The sequence below is a fragment of the Gossypium hirsutum genome, chromosome A10 (assembly GCF_007990345.1).
Source record: "Gossypium hirsutum isolate 1008001.06 chromosome A10, Gossypium_hirsutum_v2.1, whole genome shotgun sequence".
Taxonomy (NCBI): Eukaryota; Viridiplantae; Streptophyta; class Magnoliopsida; order Malvales; family Malvaceae; genus Gossypium; species Gossypium hirsutum.
The window spans coordinates 101,362,674-101,382,628 of record NC_053433.1 but is presented as its reverse complement, the minus strand read 5'-3'; the positions used below and the strand labels follow the sequence as shown (position 1 = coordinate 101,382,628).

The 19,955-nt window shown below is 29.9% G+C and overlaps 2 protein-coding genes across 2 annotated transcripts; both read right to left on the bottom strand.

The window, feature by feature from the left end:
• Nucleotides 1–7,562: 7,562 nt before the first annotated feature.
• LOC107895961 (peroxidase 29) lies at nt 7,563–10,051 on the bottom strand. The gene is made up of 3 exons (XM_016821145.2): nt 9,766–10,051; nt 9,193–9,553; nt 7,563–8,064 (listed from the first exon to the last, which is right to left on the bottom strand). Exons 1-3 carry the CDS (start codon nt 9,970–9,972, stop codon nt 7,661–7,663), a joined length of 972 nt encoding a protein of 323 aa, XP_016676634.1. The 5' UTR covers nt 9,973–10,051; the 3' UTR covers nt 7,563–7,660.
• A 1,386-nt stretch (nt 10,052–11,437) lies between these two features.
• Nucleotides 11,438–11,821, bottom strand: LOC107895486 (glycine-rich cell wall structural protein-like). Its single transcript, XM_016820756.1, has one exon. The coding sequence runs from the start codon at nt 11,819–11,821 to the stop codon at nt 11,438–11,440; it is 384 nt and encodes a 127-aa protein (XP_016676245.1).
• Nucleotides 11,822–19,955: the final 8,134 nt, after the last annotated feature.

Here is a 19,955-nt window from a genome sequence, read left to right as displayed (position 1 = left end):
TACATGTATATACCTTTGATAGGATTTCTTGTAACAAATTATTATTTAATTATGTTAAATAAAATTATTAATATTTATTTATAAATTCTCCATTATTATTTATTTTATTTAATGATTAAGTGCATATTATTATTCAAAAATTTATCCACATCATTTGCAACATTACCCGACATTTTTTTAATGTTTCCTATTATTATGGTTGGGCTAAAATTTGAAGATACAACGAATTCAGGGAGCATATTAATTTCTCAAATTTCTAACAAGTTGACTTTTTTTTTTTATCACAAGTTTGTGTAGGTCGGTGTTTCTACAACAAGTAATGAGTCATTTATCAATTTTTGGCTGAAAAATATTTTGTCATTTATTATGATTTCAGGAGTTATTCTATAGAATAATAGTTCTTGCAGCTCAGTCAAAAAATTTATGATTCTGACCATCATACATTGTTAACTCTAAGCAGCATACTTTTATGATTAAAAAAATGATAAAAAATTTAAATCTACCAACCATTAAGTGCTTAGTTTTGAGAAATGCTTATGTTACTCAGCATTTTCAGTTATGGATTTAGAGATACTTATTATGGAAGATAAAATGAGCTTGAAGGAGAATTAAGGAAGGGGTGGAGCTTATACCTAAAATATTATTTAATTCTGAAATTCATATATATATTTAATATTTATGTTGAATACGTATTTGAACAGTGGTGGAATTAAAAATTTTTTTGAGGGGTTAGAATTAAATCATATATTTTTACGATAGTAAAATGTAATTTTATTATTTTAATAGTCCATATTTTTGTAATTTTTAAACTATTAAATTAAATTTTTATTATTTTTAAAAGGATTAAAGTATAATTTTACTATTATTAATTTAAAATTTTATAAATTATAAAAAACCTAAATAAAAAAAATTTAATTTTAAAGATTAGAACACTTGCCAACCCCTGCTCCCCCACTGTATTTGAACATAAATATAAAATATCATAATTTAAATATTTAAAAATTATTCAGAACTAAAAGAAAAAAAAAGTCGCATCTGCAAACAGGTTGCTTAGAGATGCTGGTTTTAGTAGTGAGTAACATGGAATTGAATTGAAATTTTCGAATCGAAAAACAACTTGCTTAGAGATAGTGCATGTAGCTTAACTTTTTTGTCCAATTCGTAATTAATTATCCCTCAGCTAAGGAATCATCCAAGTTGGTCAACAAGTTATCACTGACCTAGACTCGCCCACACTACTCCACCGGCTGCTCTATCTGTAATCTATCTCCACCGCCTCTAGACCCAAATAATTATTTATTATTTAAATTTGATTATAAATTTTTTTAAATTATTAACATTAAATAAATAATAAATCTGACTTTTAGATTGTAATTATTAAGCATCGACTCGTATAAACAATGAGATAGTAAAAATGAAAAAAATGAACACAAATATTTTACGTAAAAAACCTTCAAAGAATAAAAAATCACGGGCAATGGAGGTTTCAAATTTTCACTAAATAGGTAAACAAATGACAGTACAATATATAGAAAATAAATCTAAAAGTACTAAATGTACAATCTCAATCCTCAAAAATAAAGTTTAAAATCTCAAAAAGCAAACCAATAAACAAAACCTTAAATTTTATAAGGCATTCACAAAAAAAGGTATAAATTACACTCCATAATTACTATGAAACTCTTACTAAAACTCATATGTAGTTATATCTTGTGGCTTTCAAAGAAAAAAACCCTTGTTGATTTGTGTCTAATTTTGGCCTCTAAAATCAAGAATATAATGGCCCCTTTAAATATGTTAAAACTAGAGCCCTAATATGACTATAATAATCTTAGAATAATTAGAGTTTAATTAAAGAATAAATAGTAAAATTTAATTAAGAGTAGAAAATCCGGTTGAATTAGACAACATGGTTTTATTTTTTGTCAGGACGACATCCTTCACGCCATAACAACATCGTAATCCTCATCATAACGTCATCTTGTAAATATGAAACACACCCTATAGTAATTCACCGAATCATGAGTAGTTCTAATATATATATATATATATTTGCTTGGTTAGAAAACTAGAGTACAATAATGGGTCTAACTTGGTTTGATAGGGGAACATTTGTGAAATTTAATATCCACCCAAGTTGCCATTGTCAGCTCGATAATAAAGATTGGGTTTATGGGGTATCACTTATCAGCATCCCTTACCATTTTTCTAAAGATGGGCTTGACTTCTCTAACACCTTTAAAACACAAAAACACTACCCACCGTTTCTATATTAAAGAAATATTGAATTAAATAATCTTAAGAGATCAATTTTAAAACTATACATAAATTTTTATTTAAGGTGTAACGTTATATATGAATTTTCATTTTGTATATTTTTATATATAAAATTTTGATTTAATTCAGTTTTCACAAATCACTAATAACATTATTGAATTAACACTATTTTACGTTAATATATTACATACACAAACAATTATATTAGGGATAATATATAATTTAGCCCTTGAATTTGTCCATTTGTACCTAGTTGATCCTTAAATTTGTATTCTGTCAACCTCGCTGGTACCTTCGCACTAACACCGTTAGTTTGATATGGCACTATTAGCCAATTTGATGGTGCCATGTGGCAGCCTCTCAGGATGACACATGGTACCACTAGATTGGCTAGTAGTGCCACTTTAGCACAAACTAACAGTGTTAGTGCGGAGGCACCAACCTAGTTGATGGAATACAAAATTCAGGGACAACTAGGTCCAAAAATAATTGAGGGACCAACTAGGTATAAATGAGCAAATTCAAAGGCCAAATTATATATTATCCCATTATATTAATCCAATATGAAAATAAATGTATGTATTTATTTCTTTAAGGGTAAACTACACTCATGGTTACTAAATTATTAGTAAGTTTACAAATTGGTTACTCAACTTCAAAAAGTTACAAAATGATTATTGGACTATTCAAAAGTTTTCATTTAAGTCATTAAACTATTTGAAAGTTTTTATTTAAGTCATTGGATTGCTAAACTTTTCTTTTAACTATCCGAGTAGCGAGCTCCAAGCAATGATTCAATAATCAGTATAGTGGATCAATACCTATTGACAAGTAGAAGAACATACTTTAGATCCAAGTGGATCTGATGATCAATATCAGATATTAAAGAAGAAAACAATTTGGATTTTGGTTATTAGATTCTTGGCATTCAAAGTTGTTTCATGAAAAAAATGAACTGTAAAAGATAAGGGATTTTGATTGGTGCAAGCGGTGTGAACAGAGAAGGTTATACAACAATGATTTTAACAATCCGACGACTTAAATGAAAACTTTTGAAATTTTCAGTGATCATTTTGTAACTTTTTGAAGTTGAGTGACCAAAACGTAAACTTATATATTATCTCTAATATAATTGGTTGTGTATGCAATATGAGTTTTAGTAAGAGTTTCATGGTAATTATGGAGTGTAGTTCACAAAAACCCTTCTATATTATCCCTAATATAATTGTTTGTGACCTTGGGTGTAGTTCACCCTTTTTGTAAATGTATACAATTGAATTAAAAACAAAATTTTATGTATACATATGGACCACAATTCAATTTCCATTATATAATTGCACCAACTTAAAATTCATATATCAAATTGTACATAATACCAAAGTTCATGTATAAATTTAATATTTATCCCTTAATTAATCATCTAAGTTCACTTGGTTTTATTGCTTTTCTTTTTTTTTTTTAAATATCTCATACATTGTCCATGAGAATTTTTAAAAAGTCGCTCATGCCTTTTTTGGTGTAATAGAATAATTTTATCTTTTTAAAAAGAAAAAATATGTGACTGTATTTAAATTCTATTTGTGATGTTAAAATTTTTTACAAACAATATATTAAAAGATTAATCCTGTAGAGGGTTCTTTTATTAAAGTGGGGAGACATTACAATCTAACAAAACGAGATGTCGTAGGGAGATGGTAGAGAAGAAAATTAAAAGTCTTTGGAAAATATGTTTGGTGGCAAGCGGTGGTGATGACATCAAGAAGGGTTGAGAAAGATGAGCTATAGTGGATATTATGATTGTAGAAAGAAAATTGTAAAGAGTTTTAGAGTGCTCAAGTTTGCCTGCAGATCAAAAAGTTCCAAATGAGACGTTCAGACTTATATTTTTAGGCATTGAGAAGAAAGTTATTAAACAATGGTTATAAGGAAAAAGTAGGCATGAACGTGTTAAAATAGTGGGTAGTGGAAATGGGAGAGGTTACTTTGAATGTGGATAATGGAAGGTAAATTATACAGCTAATGAGTGGAATGATGGTTGCATGAGCATTATACCCAAATAAAGTACTTTAACAAGAAAAGTCTTAAGTGAAAATGCATTGTTTGCTTATTGAAGAAATAAGGAGGAAACCTTTATAAAGAAAGGTTAAGAAGTAAACTTCTCAAAAATATTTGTATATGAACTTCCAAGCCATGCTCTATAAGACATCCCAAAAGTGGAACAACCTAGGAATCTTACCATCTTTCCAACGTTGTTTTCAATAATATTCGTATCTGAACTTCCAAGCCATGCTCTATAACATATCCCAAAAGTGGAACAGCCTAGGAATCCTGCCATCTTTCCAAAGTTGTTCCCAACATAAAGATAGGTTGAGTTTGATGGTAACTCTTCTCTTTTCCTATCTTTTTCGTTCTCTCTAAAAATTATATTTGAAATTTTAGAGAGATTTCTAAAGGTCCCTAATAAACACTATCCTTTAATCAATTTCATATGTTCAATGGTTGTGATTTATTACTATCCTTTAATCAATTCCATATGTTCAATGGTTGTGATTTATTGGAAGTTTTTTAAGCATATGAATTCTTCAACTATCAAATGTTGTGGTTGGAGGTTAGATTGTAATTTATTTTCAACATTTTCGAATGTGCTTTAGATCTTAAACCTATTGTTGAAATATTCATGTTTACTTTTTCAAATATTATATATATTTATTATGTATTTAGATCCATCTAATTAATTATAGAATCTTACATACTTAACAGGGCTAATTGACTTAATTTCAATAAAGGTCACTCTCCATTTTCCTTAACCTGCACACACACATACACACACAAAAGTTTATCTAGCTTGAACATGTTAAGCTCATCAATTAACACATTTACTCATGCATATCATCATTTCACCATATAAACCAAACTCACATAACTATTAAGCTTCATAATAAATTTTATAACCGATTACTCAACCATCATAATGAAAACTAAAGCATAAAGAACTATATTGATTAGGATTCAAAAATTAAAATAAAAAAAAGAACTAAAAGCTAAGGAAAGAATTGATTAACCAAATGGAGGAAATTTTCACTAATGCTTGGAATTTAACAATGCCCAAGTTCAATATTGTTGGATCTGATGCCCTGAGTGTAGTATATTCGTTTGTAAACTTGTAATTTTTTTTAACAGATCGGTTAATAAAACAAATTAATGGATTAAATTAATATAATTTGTACAATTTTCCTCATATGGATTTTGCATGCAAAGCAAAATAGAAGCAAATATTAGCTTACTGGTTATCTAATTTTAAACCATATTAAGGAATATTACATGGTTGGATCATAATATGGAAAGACAACTTATATTAGTAGACGAACCTAAACATGTCCTTAATCTAATCAGAAATGAGCAAATCAATTGAAAGACTAATATGCTGTCTATCAAGTCCAATTGGGGAAATGCTTTGTCTTGGGTATCAGAGCAAATGAATTTTAGAAGATAGAGACATAGATGTGACTAACTGGGCTAACAGTACATCAAATTAGACCCAAGAAGAATAGATCTTGAATCTATTTATGGATTTATTCACTTGTGACATTTATAGTGTGGCATAACTAAATCCTAAATGGATATGGACTATTCATGCGTGACTCGTATACTTTGATGTAAGTAAAAGCATGCGTTTAAATAGATAAGGAACTGAAAGCTGGTGCGTTGGGTATACGACTTCTTCAATATGTAGTGTCATTCAAAACAATGGAATTCATAACCCGAGACATGGCTAAATGATATCTTTTTACTGGCATTACATGGTTGATGAAAAGTAAATGTAATCGTGAGTCGTTCATCTTTTTGAATAACTTAATTACTACTTGATAGTAATTGACTTTTTATGAAAGAATATATAATGGTTACCATGAAATAAAATAGGATTATATTGAATGACTTAATTACTATTTGAAGGTCCTAATGATTTCGAAGCTTCAACAAGGTAAATCACACAACAACACAATCAACAATCAACCAAAAACTCACCTAAACCAACCAAAAACGTAAGTCTAAGCTATATTATTCATGAAACTGAAATTTTGATAGGCAAACTTGAAACTCAAATATCTTAATCTTTACTCATACTCATAGCCTATAATCTATTCCAATCATCTAATTATACATTTAAGAACAATTCCCAACCTTCAAACTACTCAAAACTACCCAATTCATGGTATCAGAATTTTCGACATGTTTATGACAATTTTCACGAAAATTCATTATAATGTTGAAAATCTTCAACGAAACTTTAAACTAAGTTTAGAAACCTTCTATTATGTCAAAACTAATTGAAAAACACTTTGAAACCACGTTTTTTACTCAAAATTCCAAAATCTACTATTAACAATCTTATTTTCAGCTTGTATTTAAAACATGCGATTTAACGACTAAAAACTCAAATTAAAAGATCAAATAACATCAAAAACTGATAAGGAATCGGATCGTTACCTTATTTGACAAAAAACTGAACGTTTGATCGAAAACTGAAAAAATCCAAAAATTCAACAATGAATAAATCTATGGTGTTCTTGGATATCTTTCTTAAAATACTATGGAGATTTATGGCTTGGGGAATGATAGAAATCTAAGAATTAAATTGTGAAACAAAATTGAATGAGAGGAGCTTTGGAATGCAATGGACGACAAAACAAAAATATGGTGGAGAGACTAACATGGGTTTTATAAATATGAAATGGACAAATAGGGTGAAAATTAAATTTTGGTTTAATTGCCTTTTAAAACTCATAATTTAAACCATTTTATAGATAAGTTTTTATTTCAAAATTGAAAGTTTTTTCAGCATTGTTTTCAAAAATTAATTTAATTTTCAAAAGTCATAAACAAAAATAATTTCGAGTTACCACAATTCAAAATTTCTAAACCCATTCTGAGCCAAAATTCCTAATTTACCCTCAAAACTTCTAGACCCAATTTTAGGATGTGACATATAAATCAATTTAAATATCTGAATTAATATGCAATATTTATTTTGATAATTTTAATAATTATTAAATTTTCAATTAAGTTTTAGGCTGAAATTTTAATATAATATCTATAATTGTCATTTTGTATTCTTACTTCAATTTAGGTTACCATTATTATTTTGTTTGTATCAAAATATATATCGTACACTGATTCTAATTTTACAATTATTGATACCGTTTTTGTTATTTTTTATCCAGCTTTAAATTTTCTTTTGGGTATATTAGCCATAATTTACTGAGTAAAAAGTGGAAAAACATAATTCAAAGATGATAAACTATTTATCAACAATCAAAGTTAGATTAGAAAGAATAAAAGGTTCACTATTGTAGATGTGAATAAGGAACCCAACAATTTCTAATCAGCTTAGTTGGTTGCAATTCTTTCTAATAACACCTTGTTTCCCGGTCAGAACTCCATAGCGAGATAGCTTCACAAAGGCAGAAGAGAATGCTCGGAAGAAATCAGCCTCATTCATGGAGAAATGTTTCATAACATGTGCTGTTTTGGGGTTTGATACCATTTCAGCATCTATTTTTAGTACTCCTCGGCCTCTCATTGCATTTACATAGTATTCATTGTCAAACGAAAACGGCGTCGGGTCATTCAGAACGAAGCTTAAATTTGAGGTTAAGGGTCCTTTCTGACAAGTTAACCTCAAAAATGCAGCAAAACCAGGTTCCATTCCTCTAAGCTCATCGTTGTTACGACCGTATAAACGGTTCTGAAGGTTTGAACAATGCGTTATGCCGAGCGTGTGAGCACCTGCAAAACCAAAGATAGTAGTGTCATATTTCCATATTGGAGAAATAAGTCAAATTCTATATTCCTTTTAAATTTTATAAATATTTAATTGAATTGTAAAAATATTATCATTTATTTAAGTTTAAATCATAAAATCATACTTAAATTATATTTTTTTTCCTAAGTTAGTATTTAACCCACATAGTATTTTTAAATTAACATTAAATTAAAAGAGTAGAATTAAATTTAATTAAATTAAAACTCCCTCCCAACTCTTTTAATACACTTTCTTTTAACTGTTATATAACTTGCAATACTCTTACCTTTTTATTTACTCATCTTCTTCATAATATATGAGTTCCATGCTTTATTTGGGTTGTTTTCATAGTAAATTGTTGAGCATCGTTAATTATTTAATGCAAAATATATAAAAAAAAGGAAAGAATTATTTTTAAGAAAAACAATACATATATGGTTTTTGAATTGAGGGTAAGAAAGGAATCGAAATTAAAATTTAAAAATAGAAAGAAAAAAAAACTCGTCGGAATCGAGTTTTGTTGCTGGAAACTAGGTTTGGAAGAGTTTTCCGACAGCTTGTTAAATTTTTTCGTCATCAGAATTCTTAAGTATAAAATAAAAAGACGAATATGTTTATAAAAGATCTTAAAAGGTAATAACATTTAATTTTTTGAGGGGGATTTTTTTAATTTTAAAAATGTCATGTGTCACTAGGTGATTGATTAAGAGATTTTTTTAATGGTTAAGATAATTTGGATAATTAAGTATAATTTGGATATCACTTGAGATAACGGAATATAGTTTAGTACTATATGTGACAACACGGTTTTATGCTTTGGGTAAAATGGTATAATTTAAATACTATTTTTTGATTTAACCCTATTATTTAAGTTGTTTCATTAACTTAACCATCAATTTGAATATTAAATATCAACTATGTGGATTATATTTTGAACACAAATGCATCATTAACTCATTAATATAGTTTGGATTTAACATAATGTATACATATATATAATGAACTTAAAAATTACAGATTTAAACGTTATATTTTTACCTGTTAGATCCAAGCTTAAAATACAAGTAACCAAGATATATCCTTTAAATTAAATGCTTATGTTGAAGACATACCCAAAACGGCGACAGATTCTTCAAGGTTCATTCCTTTGTTGGTGAAAATATTAAGCATTTCAGAGACTCCAGCTGTTGCAGGAGGGAGCAATGCGTCTGGCAGTCGATGGCTAGGGGCGTGAGACGAATCCCGCCGTCCCAATGGGACTTTTATCCGTGGCCCTCCTGTCACCGCCACGGCCTCTCGAGCCGCCAATATCAGAATATCGGCACATGAGACTTGTTGGGGGCATTGAGCTTCCACCATTGATTTAACCATGCTTACTATCTCTCTCTTTCTTATCCCCAAATTCTTACTAGAAGCCATCTCTGTTGCCTCATTTCCATTTCCTGGATCAACTAGAATGGAAGCATCGCATCCCTGAGGTAAACAAAATTAAATGTCAAATGTTTCACATCCTTAGTGCACCAGCAAATTATAAAAAAAAATAAAGAATGTGACATAAAGACTGTTTTTGATGCATGCAAGAAACTCAAGTTTTATTATGCCTCTCTAAATTATAATCGTAAAACCAAAACTGTAAACCATCAACAAAGAATGGTTGTAAATCAGTGTACTACAAACGTCGGTACCTGAACTTGACAATCATGAAACATAAGCCTTAACAACGCAGATGCAGAAGTGGGATCGGTGAGAAATATAGGCTGAAGGCCATTTCTGACAATGTCCTCAACTTGTGGGCACGATTTCTCATAGAAATTATATGAAAGGCCGAAACCTTTAACATTAAAACTAAAACATTGAAACATGAAGAATACCACAACTATAGTTCTTCTCATAATAAAAGAACTTATAATTGCAGGCAGATACAGCTAATAAAGACCAAGAAAGATTATAGCTGCTGTGAAAAACAAAAATGAAGTAGTGTTGCATGGGAGAACATTATTTATACTACTTTTCCATTAATGATTATTAAAAGATGTAAACTTTAAAGGCTGTCAAAAACTATACCATCCGAACGTGACAACAATAAGGTGAGAATTGAATTACCCCACCGCAATGAATTAAGCTCATCTATATTTCATCAAACAGGCTCTATATTTAGAAATTTATAGCGTGAGTATATTAAAAGAAACTGTGGGATTCTGCTGAGCTAGCATTTGCTTTCTGAATCCTCACCCGTTCCATTCATCATTTAATTGTGATTTTCTCCATTTGGATTGAAGAATTATCTTTACCTGCCATCAGAACTGGAAATTGCTGATGAGAAAAGGGCAACCAAATGGTTGGTATTGAGTCTAAATGCTTATGAACAACCCCCTGTCCACATATTTTTCCTTCAAAAAGTTTTAAAGTTTCCTATCACCCAAGCAAGCCCTGCAGATTTAAGACCTACAGGTTTCCAAGTAAAGAACGGCTCAGAATATGCAATTATATTGGTCAATGTATTGAGTTGTAACCCAATTTAAAAGATATTACCACACTTTTCCTTTTTACAAAAATAAATAAGATTTTACAGATACAGAATTATAATAAGTGTACATACACTTATGGAAAACATTATTAATATATTACCAAATTTTACTACTTTCTTCATCAAGTACGTTTCTCAAAATTTAAACTTGCCCTGTTTCATTCTTATAAAATCAAGACAGCTAAAATTTATCCCACAAATTGCAACTCGTGCTTCTCGTGCTTGATTACATTTTTAAACGTTTTGAGTTGTCACCCACGTGAGACACCAAAATTAAGCTAACCATCATGAATTATTAAACCGGCAAGTATATCGGTAGGGTTTTTTTTCTTTATTTTATAAATAGTAGACAAAAAAAAACTGTAATTTGTGTTTTTATTAATATTTTATTATATTTTTATAAAATATTTATCAATCCCTTAATTTTATTTGTAAAATCTAAAAACTCTACTAACACTTTATCAAATATTTTTGCTTATCAAATATGTTAAAATTGTAAATCAAAATATAATATAAGCATTAAATTCGTTGTATTTTGGCAATAATATTTTAAATTAGTGACAAAAATATTATATTATAAATATAAAAATTTGAATTTAATCCCAATATATGGGTGTTATGTTATTTTGGTGTTAAATCTTAGTAATACGAAGGCATACGAATTTCATTTTTGGGATTTGGAGACAGAACAGAAGTTTATGGTAGGAGCATTGTTTTCATTTTGCTCTCTAATATTTATATATGGCAGTATGACAAATCATTGGCAAACACACCATCATTAACAGCCACGGTTACAAGTTGACTATATTTTTAGCATGCACATTTTGCCACTAAAATCCCCCTCCTCCTTTTCCACCTCCATAGCCGCCGCCACCATCACCACTTCTTCCACTTCCACCTCCATGTCCTCCACCCTTAGAACCACCACCAGCACCGCCTCCATGTCCTCGGCCTCCACCTTTTCCACCGCCAGCTCCACCTCCAACTCCTATGCCTCCACCAATTCCACCTCCTATACCTCCACCTATTCCACCACCAATACCTCCACCTATTCCACCACCACCTCCAATTCCAATTCCTATACCACCACCAACACCTCCACCAATACCAACGCCCAGGGTCTCCCTCTCAAGTTTTCGGCATTCTGCTATCCATATGGTAAACACAAGTATCATCAAAAACAATCCAACCCATGTGGAAATTAATTTCCCCATCCTTTTCTCTTTCTTTTTTTTTTTCTTAAATGAAGAACCAAACACCCGAAATCTTTTTTTGTTGTCAGTGTTGAGCTTCAACTTAATGAGTTAATTCAGCAAATAACCACTTATATATACAATATCCGTTGTACGTAAACATAGATGGACGCCATATAATACTTGCAGTTGATTGGTTTAAGATTATTTTTTTGGACTTCCATACATACAAACTTTCAACTTGTTTGATGAAATTGACCTAACTTTCAACTCTTTTTGAAACCGATGGCCGCATGACAAGTGGCGAACCCAGGGGAGGCATGGGCCCTTTGAGTAAATGGAAATTTTTGTTCTCTTTTCTCCCTCTATAAAATTAATACATTAATTTCAGCCCTTTTAACCTCTTGGTCTGATGAAAAAATTGTGATTTTTTACCCCTTCTAAATATTAATATTCAATTTAAGTTTCTTTAGCTCGAAAAAAAAACATTTAACCCTTTTAAAAAATTAATAATTTAATGTAAACTTTTTTTAATATAAATTTTTAATTTTAATTTCTAAAAATTTTATAATTTTATCTTAATCCTCTAATAACATAAAATTTTTGGCTACGCTTCTATACGAGACTAATGCTTACCAGTGCACCACCACCACCACCATCGTTAGAAAATCTCAATGGCTCAATCCTAAGTTGTAATCAAGGAAAGTCTAGCCAAGCTTAAATAATGAGAAGTTAAAGGTTTAGCTTAAAATAAAATTGCACTATTTAAATTCAGCTCAATTAATCTTATTTATACGTTAATTTATATTCAAACTCAAGTTGAAGCTCGTTCTATATATATAATTTTCTTGGATAAAGTAATAATCTATTAAAAATACATTTTCAAACAAAAAACAAACAAACATAATTAGGCTTATGAGCTGCTTAAATTGAAAATTAATATAACTTAGCTTCCTCGAGCAGGAAATTAAGTGATGAATTCATTTAATCCTTTTTGAGTCGGCTTGTATGCTAAATGTCCCATTTGTACCCTCTGCAGTTAGCAGGTTCATAATTACAGAAAACATAAAATATAAAGTCTTCAGGAGAGTTAAATTCAAGTTTCTAATTGAAGATTAATGGTAAAGTCAGCTTGCATTATCCTGCCGCCTTTCTTTCTGTATTGAAGTTTAATGGGTTAATATAACTTTTGCACCCTAAATTTGACAGTCAGGTCTACTTTAATTTTTAGTAGTTTAATAACATAACACTTTAATATTATATTATATCAACACCTAAAAAATAATTTAATTTAATAACATGATATTTTAACGTGGTACAATCCTAAAATATTATATAGTTAAAAATTTTATATTTTCTCAAAATTTAAAGATTAAAATAAATATGATTATTAAATTTAAGTAGTAAAATATAACTGTTTGCAAAGGGTAAAAAATTTCATAAACCCAAGTTTAAACATGTCACAATGATTTAACACCTCGCTTTTATGGTGCAGCCTATCTTTTTGGCCAAGGAAGCAAGCAGCAGCTCGCCCATGTGATATGTTTAATTTGTGGTTGAATAACAAGTTTTTAATTCTCCTCTGATTATGACTGTAGAACGAAAAACTGGGTGCTCTTTTTTTATATTATTGAAAATCAATCTTGAAAACGATAGGATATTTGTCTTTTTACCCCTTGATGACTTCAGGATTAAAATATGTCTTTGAAGTTAGTTTTTCTTATATTTTCAGAACATACATAGGATGATTACACCTAATGTTTCTAAATTATAATTTAATTTTAAGTTAGTTAATAACCTTTAAATTATTTTACTTGAGTCATCAAAATAAAGTAGCATATCAATTAGATTTTTTTTCTAGTGTAACTTTTTGTTTTTATACATTAAATGTTTGTTTGGATTCTTCATTAAGCATATTTAAAACAACCATGTACCTGTCACATAGACAGATTAGACATAACATGTTGAAAAATATCCTTCTTAAATTTAATAATATTGCCCTTTCTTTTAATATGTCAAAATCCAAAATTTAATAAGGACATTATTTATATAATACTGATATTTTAAAAATATGAACTGACAGATAATGTTTAAATTGAAGGATAAATTGATATAATAACCTTATTAATACGTTAATATTGATATTTTAGAGTTTAAAATCAATTTAGAATCTAAACATTATTGGAAGAAGTTGAGTTTAATTAATCTCAATTATAAAAACCATTGGCCCCTAAGAAACCCCTAAGAAACCCATTGGAGTAATAAATTTATTTTATCAATACAATATTAAGAAAAAAAAATTGAGATGAACATGTATATTTAAGTGTTAGATGAGAGTTCTGATCACTACTCCAAATAATTTTTTTTGGCAATATTAAAATTTTTTAATTGTATTTATTTTGTTATTCTTATCTCAAATTAAGATAATTTGATCCTTCTAAACCAAATTAGAAGTAAAATTGAAGAGGACATTTGGGGGTAGAACATTACTCGTGTTTTCTATGTTTTCTTTCTAACAAAACAAGATGCTTGTAGTATATTTAATACGCATGGTTGAAGTAACAAGCATTAAAAAATTACAATAAAATAAAATAAAATTTAGATTCAAAGCTCAAGTTGCGAGCTTTTGTTTTGTGTGTGTATAATAGTATATAAAATTGACAAGGTAGTCCAAGTTCTTAGCAGCATTTCACCTACTATAACCTAACTTTCCACAATTGACTCGCATAATGATGCACGTGGTAAGTCGGATGTTAGTTGACTAAGTTCGTAAATATAGACAAATAAGGGAATTGGCTTAAAAATGATAATTTTTTTCTTTTGAAATTGTAAAATTTTAAGTTGTTCAAAAATGGTAACTTAATAGTTTAGCCTTTCTAGAAATTGTAAAATTGTTAATTCATACAATAATAAAATTATATTTTAATCCCTCTAAAAATTTATAATTTAATTTCAATCTTCCAAAAGAATTTTAGCTTGACTTCTGGTTGTGCAAAGCGAATGACGTTCGAAGATATCAGAGTTAGACATTTGGGCATCTACTTCTAATGATGCGCACTATATAGAGGTAAATGGAGATGCTTTCGAATGCTCTTTTCGATCTCTAAAATTTGTCAATATCACTTTTGTTGCTGAAGGGAATAGGATTCCTGTGCCTAAGTTAACCAAGAGAAACGAGACGAGGATCAAGCTGAGTTTTGGAAATGGAGCTTGAACTAGAAAAGGTTTGGCAAGTACATGCAGTGATGACCAGAGCTTTGAAACCAATAGGCAAGATGGATCTGTATGGTTTGGGGTTCGAGCCAGATATGGGCTAAAGAAGGAAGCAGTAGTAGAAGAATCAAGAAAGAAGAATGGCAAGAACTTTAGATCTGGAAGTGGGAATGGGAACCTATGACTAATCGTTCTTTGTCAGAAATTTTCACATCCGCAGGACTGATGTACTATGGACAAGATAATCTGGAAATACGATGGTATCGGCTGAAAAAAACTCTTCAGAAATTCAGCATAAATGTCATGAATAAGGGAAACAGTGCAACTAGGAATCTGTCAGTGATAAGCTTATGTCCTTGAAGGTATGTACTTAACACTTAAAGACTTTTTGTCGACCTTCATGTAGTTTTTAAGCCCTTTTCAAAGTAATGCTCAAAACTAAACCTTTGCTTTACCTCGAAAGCAATTGAGATCTTTTGTAAAAGCTTATGTGTACTCTTTACTAATAATGCTTTTTTTTTTAACGATTCGATTTTCAGTAACATAAAAAAATTGATTTCTCATATCAAATTTCTTAAATCAAATTAATTGAAAATTTTAAATAATAATGTATCAATTATGAAAATAAGAGCAAAATTATTAAGTGGAATTAATTAGATTGATTGTAAAATTTTAGTACAGGGACTAAATCGTAAATATTGTTATTAAAGAGTTTTAATTGAAGCAAGGCTAGAGGACTCTGTTAACAAATAAACCTTGGACTTTTGTGTAATAATACCATAATTTAATAATTGCTTAGTGTATTATGGTGATCTACACCATCAAATTCACTAATGCATGTATAGTAAGATGTGAGCCATTGATTAGGTTTGTATTTAAGTTAATTAAGCTTAAATAGAAAAGTGTGTATACCGCAGTGGGAGAGAGGATGAAAAATAAAATAAAATAAGTTTTCATCTTCACTATGTTTTACTAACTGAACCATTAAGGAAGAAGAAAGAAATTTTCTTAATTTTCGCCTCCATTGCCGTACACCATTGCTTAAGGTAAGAGTGATTTCCCACTTGGATTTTAATGAATTTTTATTTATTTATTTTAAGGTTAGATTTTTCAAGCCGATCCTTAGATTATTGAATTGTTGATGTTTTGGTTGAATTTCCATAGTTGAAAAGTTTTAGAAATTTGATACTAATATCTCAAACTCATGCATGAATGATATTAGTTAGTTTAAGGAAAGAATACCTTAGAAAGGCGGTGGAAAATATTGTATTAGGCTTGAAATAAGTTTAGATTATTTGATTTAATCATGTGTTGTTAGGGACCTATTTGTAAAGGATCACAACCTTGAGGCTTGTTAGTGAATAATGGTAATATGAGGTCCCTATACTATATTTGTGAATTTAAATTTAGATTCGATCGGATATATTATGAAATACGAGAATTTCAGACATTAAAATTAAAAAGAGACTAAATTATAAAATGAACAAATATACTTAAATGTTAGATACATATTTATTAAATGAGGAAGTAATGTTGTTTTTGTAATCGAATCATCGAACGTAACTGAGACGAGGTCGAGTTGACGAGGGGCGAAGGCGAAATCAGACAACGAGCTACAAATATGGTTTGTTTCCTTGTAATTGAAGTTTGTACTTTATTAGTTAGCCAAATTATAAACAAATAATATTGAAACCAAACATGAATCGAAGCAAGGACAAGTTCGACTACTCGATTTGATCAGATTAAGCCAAGGTATGTATATAAATGTTTGCATTAGGATAATACGATGCTATCTATATTGGTAAATTGGTTGGATATATATTCTGTATATATATGTGATGGTTATATTATGGTATCATTACTTGTGTTATTTATGAATTAATGCAGAAGTGATATATCGAAATGTAAACACATATTTGCTATTTGTGGTAATCTTATGCTAACTTTTGGTATAGTTAAATAATGTTAGGAAGTGTGTATAAACTCGAATATTTATGTGAGAATACGAAATTATATGTTTTATTGAGTTAATGTGTTATTATCTAAATTGCATTTGGTTGATATATGTTGAACATGAATACATATGTATTATGAAGTTGTGAAATTAATTGAAATTTAATATGATTAAATGATTATCAAAGAGAAAATTAATAGTGTTAGATAGAGTTATGAGTATAAGTGACATGCTTTAGGGTCTGTTTCATAGGTGGGGTTTTATCATATATTTGATTGTTTCAATAATCACGTTGCTTTTAATTCACATATATTAATATATTTAAGGAGTTTATTGAGTTGGTGTTACTCTTTAATTAGGTCCCAATTCAATTGAATAATACATAAAAATAAAAGGTAAATCAATTAAAGCTTCAAAGGAAATTAATCAAGGGTAATCATCTGATGCAACACATGTGGAGTTTTTCAGACTCCACAAGCGAGTTGAGGGTGTGATAAATGTCACATTTATTTATATATTTACTTATCTTTATTACACTCTATAAGATACTTATTATACCTTAAACCCGCTTGTGGAATACGAACAAAAAAAAACTCCACAAACAACATATGAGATAATTTTCTATTAATTAATTAATAAAATTTAGTTTTTAAATATTTTAAATAAAATTTAATTATTAAAATATTTAAAATAAGGGGAAACTACACAGATAGTCACACAACTATCAAATTTTTTTATTTAAGCACCAAAAATAATAAAAAAAAGTTTGCAATTTAAATATCAACTTACATAGTTCAATCATTTTAATCACTTGCGTTAAAATCACAGACGGGAAGTTGATGCGGCAACTAAAGAATTGGTATAATAACAAATTTAGCTATCAAATTTTATACATTATATCGATTTAGTCATAATTTTAAAAAATTAACCCTCAAAATTTACAAATGTTTTCAATTTGATCCTAATTCTAAAAAATCAAATATATATATAAATACGAAAATATTTAAAATATATATAATAAATTTAAATTTTGTATTAATATTTATATTAACATTAAATAAATATAATTATATTGTTAGAATTGTGTGACCCAAATTCTAAGAGATTGCTTGCAAGTTAAGTTAAACAAAAATATATTTTCTTTCTAGAAGATTTAGTATTTATTAGTATAATATATTTAGCATTTATTAGTATAGTTTATTTGACTTACTAATTTAGCCTATAAATAGGCTCCTTTACAATCTTAGAATGAATAGACACCCATTAGATTAGAACTCATAACACATTCAGAGAATTTTGTGTTTACGTTTGAGGGTTCTTTGTTTTTCGGGTTTTCGGGGTTTAGTTTTTATCTCCATCTTTTGTACTCTTCATTCTTTTGCCATTATAGTAAAATTATCTTTGCCCGTGGTTTTTTATCCTCTTTTGAGGGGTTTTTCCACATTAAATTTGTGTGTTCATCTTCTCAATTTCTTCTACTATTTTTACTTGTTCGTTGCTTAATCGGGATGATCCTAACAAGTGGTATCAGAGCTAGTTTAACTTTCATAGATCAGCCCGGTCAGAGATGGCAGCAACAAGGTTTGAAATTGAGAAGTTCGATGGTGAGACAAATTTCAATCTGTGGCAAGTTCGGATGATGGCAATTCTAGTTCAAAATGGCTTGAAAAAGGTTGTTACAGGGAAAAAGCCTGAGAATCTAAATCAAACAGAATGGGAAGAGCTTGATGAAAAGGCCTTGTCTGCAATCCAGTTGTGCCTCGCGAATACAGTATTGCAGGAGGTATTGATGGAGAAGACCTCATTCGCCTTGTGGAAAAGGTTAGAAACTCTTTATGCGACTAAGTCTCTGGCTAACCGTTTAGTGTTGAAACAACGTCTATTTACGTTTCGCATGAACGAAGGTGAGCTTCTTAAAGATCACATCAGTTAATTCATTACTCTTTTAAATGATTTAAAGAACGTTGAGGTTCATATTGACGATGAAGATCAAGCTATGCTATTATTGTGCTCTTTACCCTCTTCATACAAGTCTTTCAAGGAGACCCTGATTTATGGCAGAGACAAACTCTCGTTCGAAGATGTGAAGGGTCATTTGTTGAGTAGAGACAAACTCGACAATGAGTTTGATTTGAATAGCAAAGCAGATAGACAAGCTTCCGTTTTGGTAGCATCAAAAAACAAGACAAAAGGTGTCGCTATTGCAAAAAGTTAGGTCACGTCAAAGCAGATTGTTATAAACTGCAAAATAAAAGAGCTGCTGAGAGTAACGAGGAAGATGTAGCTGGTGCTAATTTGGTCGATGAAGGCGGTGATGATTTCTTGTTAGTGTCAACGAGCGATAACTCCAAGCTTACGTCTGAGTGGATCCTAGATTCAGGATGTTCTTTCCACATGTGTCCCAATAGAGAATGGTTCTCCACATACAGTTCAGTTGAAGGTGGAGTTGTGCACATGGGAAACGATTCATCTAGTAAAATAATCGGTATTGGTACTGTTAAAATTAGGATACACGATGGGACGATTAGGACACTCTCAGATGTCAGGTATGTACCTGATTTACGAAAGAATCTCATCTCCTTGAGTATTTTAGACTTGAAAGGACGCAGAATCAACATCGAGTCGAGCGACATTAAAGTATCTCGTGGAGCTCTCATTTTGTTAAAAGGTAAAAGAACCGGCAGTCTTTATATTCTGGAAGGTTCTACAGTGACCGGTGAAATCGGACGTCCCTCGTCCGTTACGGAGTCAAAGTCAACTCATTTGAAGCGGAGGCAACTTGGTCATAGGAGGGAAAAAGGTATGACCGTTTCGTTGAAGAGAGGTTCTCTTTTGGATGCAGGTTTTGAAAAGTTAGGGCACTGTATTCGTGAAAATCAAACCCGGGTTAGTTTTGATTTGGCAGTGCACAAGTCGAAGGCTAGAAGTCTTCCAGCTTCTAAGCATAGATTCGACTCAGTTAATTTCCTGCATAGTTCAAGATAGGCC